At 26.8% G+C, this 16,954-nt stretch overlaps 2 protein-coding genes across 2 annotated transcripts; both read right to left on the bottom strand.

Annotated features, from left to right (window-relative positions):
- Positions 1 to 14,050: 14,050 nt before the first annotated feature.
- On the bottom strand, positions 14,051 to 15,022 carry GCG54_00005417 (uncharacterized protein; the record flags this gene model as incomplete). Its single annotated transcript, XM_045405440.1, has 1 exon — positions 14,051 to 15,022. One exon carries the CDS (start codon positions 15,020 to 15,022, stop codon positions 14,051 to 14,053), a length of 972 nt encoding a protein of 323 aa, XP_045260421.1.
- Positions 15,023 to 15,749: 727 nt separating this feature from the next.
- Positions 15,750 to 16,752, bottom strand: GCG54_00005416 (uncharacterized protein; the record flags this gene model as incomplete). The annotated part of the gene is made up of 2 exons (XM_045405439.1): positions 15,750 to 16,249; positions 16,329 to 16,752. The coding sequence occupies 2 exons, from the start codon at positions 16,750 to 16,752 to the stop codon at positions 15,750 to 15,752; spliced, it is 924 nt and encodes a 307-aa protein (XP_045260420.1).
- Positions 16,753 to 16,954: the final 202 nt, after the last annotated feature.

The following is a 16,954-nucleotide window of genomic DNA, read 5'->3' as shown; positions in this document are numbered from 1 at the left end:
CTATCTCTTATAGTAATAATCCTACTATAAGTAGAGATATTACTATAATATTACGACCTATTATGCATAAATAACAGTTAACCGACCTACTTAGGCGTTAGGCAGCTAGGATAAGATATTTATACTATAGAGTTAATAGGAATAATAAGGACTTACTTAGAATAGAAGAACTATAGTATAAGTTATATAATAATAAGATAAGGAAACGATTAGTAGAGTATAAGAAGAAATACTTAGTAATTAATTAGTATTACTAACTAATTATAATTACCTATATACCTAGGTAATTACCTAAAAATAGATAAAGGATACTATTTAGGACTTATATATAGTATAACTTAAGCCTTACTTAAGGTTAGACTTCAATAACTCTTTAGTAATTAACTTAGTATTTATCCTTATAGATACTCTTAGCTTACCTTTATTATAAATTACTTATTAAGTTTAAGATTAATTACTTTAGTCTCTAAAAGACCTAATCTACTATAGCTTATAACTTATAACTTAGGCTATAACCTAATATACTATTATAATATATTAATCCCTAGCTTTTATTAGTAAACTCTATTATTAAATAGCTAACTATAATACTTTAATTACTCCTATTTAGTAAGTTAACTATTAATACCTATTAATAGTAAAATAGTAAGTATATCTTTATATACTTCTACTAAGTCACCTATTCTAAGGACCTCCTCCTCTTTATAGTAGCTAGTCTAAAACCTAGCTAAAGAACTTAAAGGAGCCCCTATAGTAGTAAACTCTAACGATAAAGTAACCCTAAAAAAAGATACTTATAAACACTTTTAAGCTAGAGTTAAGAAGGGAGATAATAATATCACTAAAGTTTAGACTATATATAATAAAACTACTATAAAACTTTAAAACTTTAAAGAAATAATATAATAACTAGGAAATAGCTCCTAGTATATTATAGACCTAGAAAACGAAGTTATCTAACTTAGAGGATAAAATAGTAATACTAATATTAAAGAACTCTAAGAAAAAATCTATACTTTATATATAGCTATAAATATTATTATAACCCCTACTAGAGGACGATAGAAATTTAAACTTAGTACCTTAATTACCTATAATAATACCTCTAAATAACTTAAGTTATTCCTAATCTAAATTAAAAACTACTAAAACTTCTACTATAAAGACTTTACTAACTAAACTAAAAAAGTTATCTATACTACTACTTACCTATAAGGATAAGCCCTTAAGTAGTTTAAACCTATCTAAGAAGAGTTCTTTAAATATAAAACCTTAGATAAATACTCTACTAAAACTTATAATATCTATAGTAGCTTTAAAGAATTTAAAAATACCCTCTACTCTCTCTTCTAAAACCCTAATAAGAAATAATAAACTAAGAGNTTTAAGGGATTTAAAGATACCCTCTACTCTCTCTTCTAAAACCTTAATAAGAAATAATAAGTTAAAAGAGACCTCATATAACTATAATAAATAAAGTTAACTAAAGAATATACTACTATATTTAGATAACTTAGCGTCTAACTTAATTTTACTAAAGAAACTAAGATCTTTATATTCTATTAAGGACTTAAGGATAAAGTTAAAGATAAGATTATTAAGATTAACTATCCTAAAGACTTTCTTTAATATATAGACCTTACTATTAAAATTAATAATTAACTTTTTAAATATTATAAGGAAAAAGGTAAAAAACAATAAGGATTAAACTCTAGACGTAAATACTAATAGTAACCCTATTAGAAGTTTAACCTCTAGCAGAATAATAATAGACCTTATAATAACTAGAATAATACCTACTAAAGTACTACCTATAGGTAGTATAGTAGACCTATAGATCTTAGTATAATAACTAAACCTAATAATAAGAAGCCTTAGAACCCTAAGTATTATAACTATAATAAGTAAGGATATATTATTAAAGACTATAAATAGCCTAAGAAGCTTCCCTAGAAACTAGTAGCTAAATAACCCTAATAGGTTAATACTATTACTAAGATCCTATATATATCTTAATCTTAGACTAGATATTACGACGATAACTATTAGATTTATCTTAAAGATAAGGAAATATTAGGATACTACTTAAGGGATAATAACCTTAGATAGTCTAAATATAATATAACTACCTTAGATATATATCTAAGAACTTTAGTAATAATATATACTAGTAATAATAAGATTTAAAGGAAAACTAAAGAATAACTAGATAAGATACTTTAAGTATAGTAACTTAAACTAATTCTTAGTTCTATTCTAAAAGTAACTAATAACTAAAGTTAAACTAATTATAAACTCCTAAACTAAACCACTTATATAACACCTAAAGAACTAAAGAGTAATAATAAATAGAGACTCTTACGCCTCTAAGTAGCTAAAGAGATATATCTAAAAAAGATCTAAGAAGAGCTTTATAACCTACTTTAGGAAAAATAACTTAATACTATACTCTTATATATAAAATAAAAAAAGTAGGTATATAGAAATCCTATTAAAATTAAATAAATTAATTAAGAATTCTAAGAATAAATAAAAGGAGAATCTAATAGTAAACTAGATTACTAATATAACCTCTTAGAAGAATAATAACTATTTAATCTTATAAATAATTAGACTTTTAGAGAAGGAGAAAGTTCTCCTTATAACTTAGATAAACCTTATAATATTATATATTAATATACTTAAGTAGAGATCACTTATAAGCTTACCTCTAGTATAGATAATACTAACTTTAAAGAGGAATCTGAGAAAGATAATATACTTAAGCAAATTATATATAAATAAATTAACCTATATAATAATAAATAGTTTATTAAACTTTATAATATACTTAATACTAAGCTAAGAATACACTATACCTTATAACTTAGAATTAAAGATCACCCCTACCTTAGAATTACTAACCTTAACTATTAATACCTCTTTTAGGCATAATATTTCTTTAACTATTATAAAATCTATATAAGAGATAAATATAACTACTATTTCTAACCTAATTAGTATAATAATAATCCCCTATAAAATATCTATACTATATATACCCTCACTAGATAGGAACTTAGAAAGTTTAATAGTAATATTATTATATTTACCTCTAGTTAATAATTCCTTATAAAATACCTCTATAATAAATAAGTGAAATAGGATAAATACTAATATAATAAATACTAGATTTACTATAAAGAAAAAGTATATACTTAGAGAATTATAAAAAATAAACCTTAACCTCTTTAGGTTAGATATTATAAAAATAGCCTTACTAAGGTATAATAGGAAGAGAAGTAAATTACCTACTTAGGATACCTAAAGTAGCTAAAAAACTAAACTTACCTACTAATATAAAACTATAATAGGTAATAAGGAAAAGGTTTATCTATTAAATATTATAAGGATANTATTAAAGTAATATAGAACTTAAAGTTACTATTAATTAATAGATAATACTTATACTAATTAATAGTAAAGCTAAAATAAACTTTATTACCCCCTAAACTATTAATAAATTAAAAATACTATAGGGAGGAAAAGAATAACTATATTAGTTATATATAGTAAAAAGAGAAGAATTTAAGTATAAAGGAGGTATTATTTATAATAAAACTATACCCCTTAAGATAAACTACTTAAATTAAAAAGAAAGAATTTAATTTAATATTACTAATTTAGGAATATATAATATAATACTAAGACTACCCTAGCTATAAATAAATAACCTATAGATAGATTAAAGTAAAGGCTAACTCTATTAGAATTATACTAACTTAATCCCTAAGTAGCCTTATTAAAAATAGGCTTTAAATAAGCTAATATAAGGAACTATAAGACGATATATCTACTACTTTAAGGCAAAATAAGCTATATTATAACTATTAATAATAATAGATCTTAAATAAAAGAACAATCTACTTCTATCTATCTTAGAAGAATATAAAGTTTATAAAAAACTCTTTATAACTAAATTAGAAACTAAACTGCTTAAATATATTAGTTTTAATTATAAAATCCCCCTTAAAGAAGGAAAAGAACTATAATTTAATAAGATCTATAGACTTAACCTAATAGAGATAGAAGCCCTAGATAAATACCTTAAAGAAAACTTTAGGAAAGGTTATATTAAACCTTTAATATTACTAATAGGAAGTCCTATCTTATTTATACCTAAGAAGAATAGAAAACTATAGCTATATATTAACTATTATATACTTAATAAAATAATAATTAAAAATTATTACCTACTACCCCTTATAAATAAGATAAGATAACTCCTCTATAGAGCTAATTAGTTTATAGCCCTTAACTTTAAGGGAGTTTATAACTTAATTAGAATAAAGTAAAGCAAAAAATAGAAGACTACCTTTAGAATATAAAAAGGATATTTTAAGTACCTTATTATACCTTTTAGTCTTATTAATACCTCTATAGTATTTTAGAATATAATTAACTAGGTCCTATATAAATATATTAATATTTATATAGTAGTTTACCTAGATAATATACTTATTTTCTCACTTATACTTAAGAAGTATAAAGAGGATATTTACTATATCTTATAAGCCCTCTAAGAAGCTAAACTCTTAATTAAACCTAAAAAAAGCAAATTTTATATATAAAAAGTGGAATACCTTAGATTCACTATTACCCCTAGAAAAGTTTATATATTAGAAAATAAAGTTAAAGCTATTAAGGAATAACTAGTACCTAATAACCTTAAAGAAGTCTAAAGATTCTTAAGTTTTATTAACTTCTACTATAAGTTTATTAAAAACTATAGTAAGATTAATATAGCTCTTACTAGCTTTAGCTATAAAGATATACCCTTTATATAAGAAGAACTATAATAGATAGTATTCTAAGAGATTAAAGACCTTATTACTAGTAAACCTATCTTAATTATCCTAAACCTAATAAAATAGTTTAAAGTAGAACTTAATATATCTAACTATATAATTAGAGTATAGTTATTATAATAAGACTTAGAAGGATAATTATACCTCTATACCTTCTTCTCTTATAAGCTCTATAGATCTAAGCTTAATTACTAAATTTATAATAAAGAACTTATAGTAATTATTAAAGCCTTTAAAGAATAGAGACCTAAACTATTAGGAATAATTTATAAAGTACTTATATACTTAGACTATAAGAACTTCTTATACTTTATAACCTCAAAAGTGCTTAATAAACAATAAATCTAATAGTTAGAATTCCTCTTAGAATTTAACTTCTAAATAATCTATTAAAAAGGATTAGATAATAACTAAGTAGATACTCTTAACTAATAACTAAACTATAATATCCTAGTACCTAAAGAAACCTAAGTAATTCTTAAATAATAAAATAATAAAGACCTAATACTAATAGCTAAACTCCTAATAATAGCTAGACGATCTAATACTAGCTTAGCTAATAAACTAGACGATAAAGCAATTATAGAATTTTATATACACCTTATATATAGTTACTAAGGAATTATAAAAACTTAGAAATAACTATAATAATAATATAGAGAAAAAGTTATAAAAGAATAGATAATAAAAGTAATTAAGAATTATAAGGTATACCTAAAAAGCAAACCTACTTAATATTAACTTTATAGTATATTATAACCTTTACTTATACCTTAAACCGCCTAATAATCTATATCCCTTAATTTTATTATTAAACTACTAAAGTTATAAGAACCCCTTATAAGAGTATATTTTAATAATATTCTTATTATTATAGACTAACTTATAAAGTATACCTATTTTATCCTATATAAGGAAGTAAGTAACACTAAAGAATATATATATACCTTCCTCAAATATATTATCGCTAACTATAGTATATCTAAAGAAATTATATTAGATAGAGATAAGATCTTTACTTCTAAATTCTAAAAGTTAATAATATTATAACTTAGTATTAAATAATTAATATCTACTATATTTTATCTATAAACTAATAGATAAATAGAACGAATTAACTAAATCCTTAAAATCTACCTCTACGCTTATATTAACTATAACTAAAATAATTAGGTTATACTTTTACCTATCGCCTAGTTTACCTATAATAGTATAATTAGAGAGAGTACTAAAGAATCCCCCTTCTACCTTAACTATAGCTTTAAACTAACTACCTATAGAGAACCTTAAGTAAACCTAGCTATAATTAAAGCTACTACCTTAGTATAACAAATTAAGGATATCTAAGATAATATATATAAAGAACTTAAATTTATTTAATAATAAATATTAAAATTTAGTAATAAATAAAGAATTAAAGGATTAACTTTAAAAGAGGGAGATAATACCTACTTTATATAGTAAAATATTAAAATAAAACAACTAAGTAATAAACTTAACTATAAAAAACTTAGACCTTTTAAAATCTTATAAGTAATCTTACTAATTAATTATAAGCTTAAACTTCTAGAAACTATAAAATACTACTTAGTATTCTACGTTTTATTTCTTAAACTAGTATTATAAGGATTATAAACAAATAACCTTATTATTATAGAAAATAACAAACTAAAGTATAAAATAGAAAAGCTACTTAACTACTAATATAGAGATAATAAATAGGAATACCTTATTAAATAAAAAAACTATAGATATAAAGATAATATATAGAAACTAAATAATAACCTATATAAGTATTAAGATAAGATTAATAAGTATATTAAAATACTTAATTATATTAATCCTAAGGATAGACTAAGCTTACTTATAACCCTAGAAAAATTTAAAGAGTATATAAAAAACACTAATAAAAAAGAAAAATAAATATAAGAAGAAATATAATAGAAATAAAGAGAAGCTAAGAAATAAAGGATATAACTCCTATTAGTATAGGTATAACTAAGAGGACACCTTAAACTAATATAATAGGAAAATATATCTATTTAACTAAGAATACTAAAATATATCTAAAACTCCCCTAATAAGAAATTTAAAGTATTAAGATTCTAATTAAGAATTAAATCTAAGTTTAGAATACTAAAACTACCTATAAACTAAACCTCTAATATAAGAGATATTACTAGTTCCTCTTCTATAACTTCCTAACCTTTTTAAAATACTATCCTTTTCTATTTATATAAGTAATCTAATTATACTATAGACTTATCTAACTTAGCCTATATAGTATATAAAGTAACTACTTTCTTTCTTAATACCTCCTCTTTAACTACTTCAGTATCCTCTAAATAAATAGCTTTATCTAGTAAACAATTAACTAAGATAAATTAGTATTAGATAAGAAATATAATAAAAATAAGAACTTATAAGTATAAATAGTATCTACTACTACATTATAAGACTACCCTAAATAAGTATACTTACTATAAACTTCACTACTAGAGAGAAGCTTATAATACTTCCCTAAAGAATAATAATAAGAATAAAGTATATTAATAACTAAACTAAACTTAATAATATATAGAGCGTAGTTATAACGATAAAGAGTAGAGATAATACTTAATTTTAATTTTTAAATATAACTTAATTTAGTATTAGTATTATAAATAAAAATAGGAAGTATAATTAATAAATCCCTAACTTAGGACTAATAACCTATTTATATTAGGTCTTAAGGATAAGACCTTTAGAGAGGGGACCTAATATTATAACTTATTATATATAGATAATAGTTAACTAACCTACTTAGGCGTTAAGTAGCTAGGATAGGATATTTATACTATAGAGTTAATAGGAATAATAGGGACTCACTTAGAATAGAAGAACTATAATATAAGTTATATAATAATAAAATAAGGAAATAATCAGTAGAGTATAAGAAGAAATACTTAGTAATTAGTTAATATTACTAACTAATTATAATTACCTATATACCTAGGTGATTACCTAAAAGTAGATAAAGGATACTATTTAGGACTTATATATAGTATAATTTAAGCCTCACTTAAAGTTAGATTTCTATAGCTATTTAGTAATTAACTTAGTATTTATCTTTATAGATACTCTTAGTTTACCTTTACTATAAATCACTTATTAAGTCTAAGACTAATCACCTTAATCTCTAAAAGACCTAATCTACTATAGCTTACAACCTATAACCTAGGCTACAACTTAGTATACTATTATAACGTGTTAATCCCCAGCTTCTATTAGTAGACCCTATTATTAGATAGCTAACTATAATATATAACTAATAATACTCTTAAGAATCTAAATAATAAAACTATTATTAATAGTAATAATAATATAAATATTAATAATAATAATACTATTAATAATAGCAATAATAATAAGATTAATACTAGTATAAGTAGTTCACATAATAATAGTATAAAAACTACTAGTATTAATAATAGAGAAATAAATAAAGAAAAATCTAAGTTACTTATAGAGATCCCCTCTCTGTTAGAAGAAGCTAAAAAAGACTACTAATAGGTTAATAATACAGTTAATAATACCAAAAGTGCACTATTATTTACTATTCAGGACTGCCCTACTCTTAGTATATATAAAATAAATAATAACGTTATAACTGATAATAATAGTATTACTAGAANCTGCCTTACTCTTAGTATATATAAAATAAATAATAACGTTATAACTGATAATAATAGTATTGCTAGAACTAATACTATCGATAAAGCTTCTTATATACTATTAGTTATTATATTAGATAAGCCTTCTACTATAAGATAAGCTTTAAATTCTCCTTATAAAGATAATTAAATTCAGGTTATATAACTAGAAGTAACTTAAATAGAAGATATAAAAACTTAGGAAATTATATAAAAACTAGATAATATTCATCTATTAGGCATTAGATAGGTATATACTATGAAATTAAAAGATAAAATAAATAATATATATAAATATAAAGCAAGATAGGTTACTTAAGGTTTTAATTAATATATTAGTATTAATTATTTAAAAACCTTTTCTACTACTTATAGACCTAAGAGCTATAGATTTATAGTAATATTTACTATAAAGAAGGTTAGACCCTTCTATAATATAATATTACTATAGCGTTTATATATGCTAATATAGATATAGATATATATATAATATTACTAATAGGTTTTTTATATAATAAAACTACTAATAAGTTAGAATTTAATCCTAATTATAATTATAAGTCTAATAATAATAAATATTACTATAAGCTTATTAAAGCTTTATATAGGTTAAAATAAAGCCTTAGATTATAGTATAACTACTTAAAAGCTATATTAATAAAATTAGGATTTATTATTTCACCTTATAATAAAGCAGTATTTATACTTAATAAAAATAACTATAAAGCTATAATATATTGCTATATAGACGATATATTACTAATAGCTAATAATACTACTACTAGTAATTATATATATAATATATTAAGGTAATATATAAAAATATAAATATTAGGGGAGCTTAATACCTTTTTAAGCTATAAGTTTGAGATAGATAGACTTAATAAGTCTTTCTTTATATATTAAACTAAATATATATAAAAGATATTAAATAAATATAAATCTATTTATAACTCCTATAAGAGATAATATAAAACTATATATAAATAGATATTATACTTCTAAAGAAGAAATTCTATAGTTTTAATAGCAAATTAGAGCACTTTTATATCTAGCTTTAAAAACTAGATTTAATATAGCTCTAGCTGTTATAATCTTATTAAGATATATAATAAACCCTTCTAAAGAGCATTTTATAGCTCTAAATTATCTATAGGGTTACTTAAATAAATATCCTAATAAAGGAATATACTATAACTATAGTAATAATAAAATTTAGGATTTAATAGGTTATTTAGACTCTAACTAGGCTAGAGACCTAGATAATAGAAAATCTACGTTAGCTTATATATTTTGCTAGGGTTTATATAATATAATATCTTATAGCACTATAAAACAAAAAACTATAGCTTTATCTACTTATAAAGCTGAATATATTGCTTTAACTAAAGCTATTAAAGAGACTTTATACTTATATAATAACTATAACTATAATTTAAATAAACTAAGATTTAATCCTATTANATACCTATATAATAACTATAACTATAATTTAAATAAACTAAGATTTAATCTTATTAAAAAGTCTAAGATTTTTATAGATAACTTAGTAGCTAAAAGGCTAGCTGAAAATCCTAAATTTCATAAGAAATCTAAGTATATTAATATAAAATATCACTTTACTAGAGAATCTTTATTAAATAAAGATTACATATTATTTCATATAGACTTTAAGTCTAATATTGCAGATATATTAACTAAGCTAGTAGGTAAAGTTATATTTAATACTTTAATAAATATAATTAATAATAATAATAATAATAATAATAATAATAACAATAATAATAATAATAATAACAATAATAATAATAATAACTGTATTAAAGAAATAACTTACTAGTTTTTCTCTTACCTTTTTACCTATAAGGTTGTTTAATAAGAGTTTTTCAACTAGTTATAAACATATTATATATATTATAGGAATATTTTTCTTATTTTTCCTATGAGGTTTTTAAGTTTTTTATACCTATAATGTATATATATATTAAGTGAGTAAGCTATATACTATAAATTAGCTATATATACCTTAAGGGGGGATATTAATATATAATATTCTTTTATAATATTAATAATAATATAAGAATAATAATAACGCTTAACTTACTTTAATAATCTATATAAAATAAACTAATAAAGTTTAAGGTATTAAACCTCATATAAAAATACTCTATTTATTATAACCTATAACTATAATATTAATTATGTAATACGTATAGTTACATAAGTACCTTATGTAATTAGTAGTTTAGCAGGTTACGTTTTAGGTTATCTTTCCCCTTACTTTTCCCTACTAGAGGAGGAAACCTAAGAAGAATAATAACTAGAGTTATCAGAATATATCAACTCCCTTATTATTATCTATACGATTAAATGCCCATAAATGCTTAAGATTATCACCTTTTATCATAATATAAGCCCATCTATAACCCTATACTATATAGGCGCATATACTACGCCCCTGAATACGCTTATACCTATGCTAATAATACCTCTATTAACTTATACTTAATATATTAATTACTTTATTAGCTATATAGTATTAACTCCTTATAGGATTACTACTTAAATTTATATATTATCTACTACTATTAATAATATATTAACTATTAACCTAGCTACTTATAATACTTTTAAGACTTTATTTTATACTATATAGAAAAGCTAGTAGTTTATTAATATTAAAGCTATTTTAAAAAAAAGTAATTAAAGCTATACTTTTTAGATTACTAATAAGAAGTTATTTATTTATAAGATCTTACTTAATAGTATAAAAGGTAGTATTTATTAGATCTACTAATACTATAATAAAGTAGGGACTCTTAATTAACTATTTAATACTATTTCTATCTCTATTACTACTAGATATCTTAAGAATAATTACTTTATCTTCTAAGATTATTATAAAACTAGTTATCTATCTCTTAATAACTTTAATAATTTTAAGCCTCTATTTAAGTACTTTTAATTTATTTCTATTACTATACTTAAGTAGAAAACTGTTTAGATTAAAGAACTTATTATTAGTTTTCTTATTAATATAAGTAACCTTCTTATAATATTTAGTAATTAGTATATATAATATATATNGCCTTTTTAACCTTAATATTAATACCTAGATATATTAGTTAAAAACTAACTAGAAGGATTAATTTTAATAACTTTATATATCTAAGAAGGTATAGATTAAAGTAGAGATATAGATAGTACTTATAAAGGTTTATATATCCTTTAATTTATAGATTTCACCTAACTAATATATAATTATTACTATTTTTAGTTACTTTATTAACTAATTAAGTAAGTAGATATAATACCTCTTAAGTCTCTACTACTAGCTTAATACCTACTCTAATAAGAATATTACTACTATAATATATATAGTTATAAAAAACTAATAACTACTTAATAAAATTAATATTACTATCTCTAATAATATTAATACTAATAGTACTTATATTAAAGCTTTATATCTATCTATTTCACTTTTATATACTAAAATAAATACTTAGTATTACTAACTTTAATATTATAGCTATATCTTTAATTTTATTAGTTATACTATAATTTATAGGGTTAATAAGGAGGTATTTAAGTAAGAGTTTAACTATCTTATTAATATTAATAAGATTAAAGAGGATATAGCTTAATAGAAGACTATAGGACCTATTAATAAGTTTTAGAATATTATTAAATATATTAGATTATTATTATAATACTCTAAAGCCTTCTTATCTATTAGTAATAAGGCTAATAATAGTAATAATATCTTTACTCTATAAAAGAAATTATTATAAAAGCTAAATCTAATATTAAATAATACTACTTAATAGAACTTAATATATAATATAATCTACTATACTTTACTTAAGTATAGCTAGATTAATAGTTATATATATTATACTATAAGTTTTAAGTATAAGTCTAATTATATTCTTAATAAGGATATCCTTACTAATAAGGATTAATAAGTTCTTATTAAGTTAAATAAGGTTCTTAAGCCTCTCTATAAATAAACTAAGTAATATAAGGGTTAAAGTAAGAATAATAAGTATAGTTAACTTTAAGAGGTTTTAATAAGCTTTAAATACCTCTTAAATTAACTTAAGGATTAGTATAAGCTTTATAATACTCCTACTTCTAAAGAGATTAATCTTATAGCTATATAAGTATCTTAAAGTCTCTTATTATAACTATCTTAATTAATAAAGGTATTATATTAATTTAATAGAGTATTAGCCTTATAAACCTTATTAATTAATAATATCTTAACTTATATATAGTTAGACTATATTACTACTTCACTATACCTCCCTTAGGTTACTAACTTTAACTCTTATATATTTATATATTTATTAATTATTAATAACTAGTAAATACTTAATAACTATTATAAGAAGCTTAGAAAGTCTCCTCTCTATATTATAGTAATAATATTATACCTTAGTAGAGGTCTATAATAGTTTAAAAAGTATTAAGACTTTCTAAAGACTTATAAGTAACTTTAAATTACTTAGAATAGTCTTTAAAACTATTAAGAGTAATAGTATATTAAGATAGCTACTTAATATTAATAATCTAGTCTATTTAGAGCCTCTATAAAGGTCTTTTACTCTAATTATAGTTCTTCTAAAGTTTAAAAACTTTAATTATTATTAATAACTAAATAGTAACTTTTATAATACTACTATTAATAAGGTTAATAAACCTAAGTAGTATTTTACCCTCTTAATTACCTAGTTTATTAATAATCTTATTTAATAGTAGATTTTATATTAATAGATTTTCCTAATACTTAATAAATTTATTCTTAATATCTTTACTATCTTAGTAATAGTAACTAACTATAAGAGAGTATTTAGCTTTATTAAACTAATACTAATATTATAGAGGTTTTTAATAAAACTATTACTATTTAAGGAGATGTAATACCTCTAGAACTAAACTTAAAGTAGTAGTATTACTATTAATAGCTATTACTTTAAGTAGAAGGGTTAATAGAAGCTAAAATAATTTTAGAATACTAAATAAATATATTTCTAATATATTAAGATATTATAAGAACCTCACTAACTTCCTAAATAAGTAATTTAGTTAATCTTAAGCTAAGCTAGTTAATTTAAGTAAACTTCTTATAAAACTTCAGTTAATTAATTAAGCTAGACCCTCAGGCTTAGCTTAATTGATTAGGATATAGCGCTGGTGGATATATCTGACTACCTGAGCGAAGAACTACTTATAACAGGTCTATTGGTTATCCTATCATAATATTCTAATTGTTCCTATCATTCCCGTCGTCCCTGTCCCTATCCACATCGTCGTTGTCGTCGCCCCTAATGCTGTCTAGGTATGCCTGCTACTCGCCTGGATAGGAAAGTTCATCATCGATATTCGGAAAGGACGACGAAGAAAAGTCTATCTTTATGCTTGATCTTTTTATCTGCTTTTCCTCTCTATGGATGAAGGCATTTGAACCTCATAACCTTGCTTCATGCCTAAAATCTTGAAGCGGCATCATTCAATGTCCCATAGCTCTCGCGCGTTGCCTCGAAAAAGCCTCTCTCGCAGCTCCTCGTTCCAATCGCACCACTCCACCACCTTTTCCACAAACGGCTTTGCATCCCATCCTCGGGACTTCGTATGAGGCCAGTCTGAGCCGAAGACAACTCCTGCGCCGTTGCGCATACGGAAAAGCGCCTTTGTCAACGACTCCAAGTTGGAGAAGTCTGTATCTTTAGAGAACAGATACGGTGCTGATATTTTGACGTAGACACTAGGGTCTTCCATCATGCGGCACAGCGCCTCCCAGCCTGGCTGCTTCGACGGGTCCAGTGGAAGGAATGCCGGAGAGCCGAAGTGCTCGAGGACGACCTTCACCTGGAGTTCGGGGATCAAAGGCTGGACGTGATCAAGGACCTCCATGTCGGCGTATAATCCAATCGACCATGTCTTCAACGGCCGAAGCTTTTCGGCGTACTTGTGCATTACGTTCTGGATCTCAGTCTTGGTAAGAACAGTCTTGGAAGATCTGAGGTTGACTCGAACGCCTCGGACACCGAGATCATGCCACCCTTTGAGAGTCTGAAGGTCGACACGCTCCGGGTCGAAAGCGACGACACCACGCCCCCTAGCCGGTCCCGTATGTTTTAGGGACTCTAGCACCCACGTATTGTCATTGCCATATGTTGATAACTGGACAAAGACCATGTTCGGCAATCCGAGGTTGTCAGCGTTCTCGAGTGCTTGGCGCATCGTCGCTTCTTTAGGCGGCTTGACGTTGGCGGGAAACGCATATTTGACGGGATCGATGATGTGGACATGACTGTCCCATGACCCTTCTGGAGGGGTGGGCTTGGATGAGGAGCTAAAGGCTCGATATCGAGATGGTCCACGGAGGTTAGAGGTAGCCCAACGCTTGCGAGGCTTCAGCGCAGAAACATGCCTCGAGTATGCGCCACAGCGTATGTGGCCAAATGCTGCCAGCATCTTGACTTTTCACTATTCATGGAATTGCTTGGAGTCTTCAATGGGGCTGTTACGCAACGCAGTAATCACACAGGACGGAGGTGAAGACAAAACGATAAGCCACGGGAAACGGGGATCTTGGTGCTTACTCAATGCTGGGCGTGGCCGGGATAGTTGTCGGGCCGCAGAAGAATTACCGAAGATCTCAGGTTTCACCGAGGTGCGCTGCCACAATCTGATTTGCGAGTATTCGCATGTTCCATTCCCATTGGGCAGGACCGGGGTTAGTAACATAGGGTCTTATATAACCACATGAACACTCTTACTTAGGGTTACGTTGAGAAAACAGTTGAAAATATCGGATATCTAATAGGTATATAAAGTAAAAGTGTTTGATGGTCAAGATTCCTTCAGAACCTGTCTCAACACCACCCAAACTTTGCGTCTTTCAGCAGGAGCTCGTTGACAGGCAGAAGGATATTGATCATCTCCGCCCAACAAATCTCTACTGGTGTCTCTATGCCTATTGCCTCTCCTATCGTCTTCGGCCCTTCTGTCATCATCGTCGTCATCGTTGCTGGATATACTTACCATCCACCCAATCCACCCAGTCCACCCAATCCACATAGGTAGCCAGAAACACCCGCCCAAATACCAAAACTTCAAACCAATAAGATGACGAGTGTGTGGTCATCAAGAAACAGTCTATAAAGTGCCAATCTATTTGGCTACTTTGTGTACGCCTTGATTACCTCCTGTTGTGCTCCCATGCCGGCAGCTCTTGCGGGCTAAAATGTTGGTGACTGGCCGGTGGCTTCCACTCGACCGGCGCTTCATAGACTTGATGCGGTGGAGGGCTTTGATATTGAGGAGCGTATGAAGGAGCATATGAAGGAGCCCTGTCTCCGACGGATTGTTCTCTAGCCCGCCGCCGTCGACGCAAGAAGAAGAACAGCCACACACCGAAAGCTCCGAGGGCTAAGCCGCCGATTGATGCGCCCACGGCCGCACCAATCGTCACGCTGCGGTCGTTCGCGGCGTCTGGTTGGTTGGTTGTGCTGCTCGTCGGGCTCTGTGTGGCACTGCTTGTGATTATGGGGTTTTGGCTCCGTAGTCTCGACGGGTCTAATGTGGCGGCGGAGGTTACTGCCGATGGTGATGCCGATGCACTGGGTTCGGATGTTGTTGTTGTGGACGCTGCCGAAGTCGTCGCCTCGACACCGATAGTTGTGATTGCGGTTGCAGATTCTACGAGATGCGTCAGCCGGGTCGATAAAGATGAGGAGACACGCCAACATTGACATGCACAAATAGCAACTGAACTTACGTTGGAAGAACAAAACGTTCTGCTTGGCGGTGCAATTAACCTGGTCTTGGACCGAGTTGATGCAATAATACAACTCTTGCGTCGTACCTTGGCACTTGGCAACACCTATCCCTCCTCCAACATTGTCGGTCTCTGGGTTGATGCAGAATAACGGGCAGCTTGAACTTCTCCACGACCTGTCGGTGCAAGCTCCCCTTACGAGTTCCGTGGCACCGTCCTTTTGCAACTCTGAGCCTGTTGCCTGGCACATGCCGTTAGAGAGGCAAGCGTAACCCTGCCCGCAGCAAGTTGACTCGGCTGTATCGTCTCGACATGGTGTATCGTTGGGGGCAATGCTCCCGTTGGGATAATAGCAGGCAGCCTCGATAAAGACAGATGAAAATGAAAGGACTAAGATGTAAGACAGCAAAATGACGGAAATCATGTTGAGGAATCAAGAAGTCTAGAACTCCCGGGCCTAGACTCTGATTCAACGAGTAGCAAATACCATGGACTGCCGTAGTTGTGAGGGGAAAAAATGCAGAGGGAATCGATGACACGGAAGCCAACGTCCTCACAAAGACACGACTAGCTTATGAGCATCTTTCCCTTGCATCAGGCTGTTGGTGCGGATGGGACCATCGACC

The sequence above is a fragment of the Colletotrichum gloeosporioides genome (assembly GCF_011800055.1).
Source record: "Colletotrichum gloeosporioides strain Lc1 chromosome Unknown consensus_67, whole genome shotgun sequence".
In the NCBI taxonomy this organism is placed as follows: domain Eukaryota; kingdom Fungi; phylum Ascomycota; class Sordariomycetes; order Glomerellales; family Glomerellaceae; genus Colletotrichum; species Colletotrichum gloeosporioides.
Note: the sequence above shows the minus strand (reverse complement) of the source record. Positions and strands in the feature narration are given on the sequence as shown.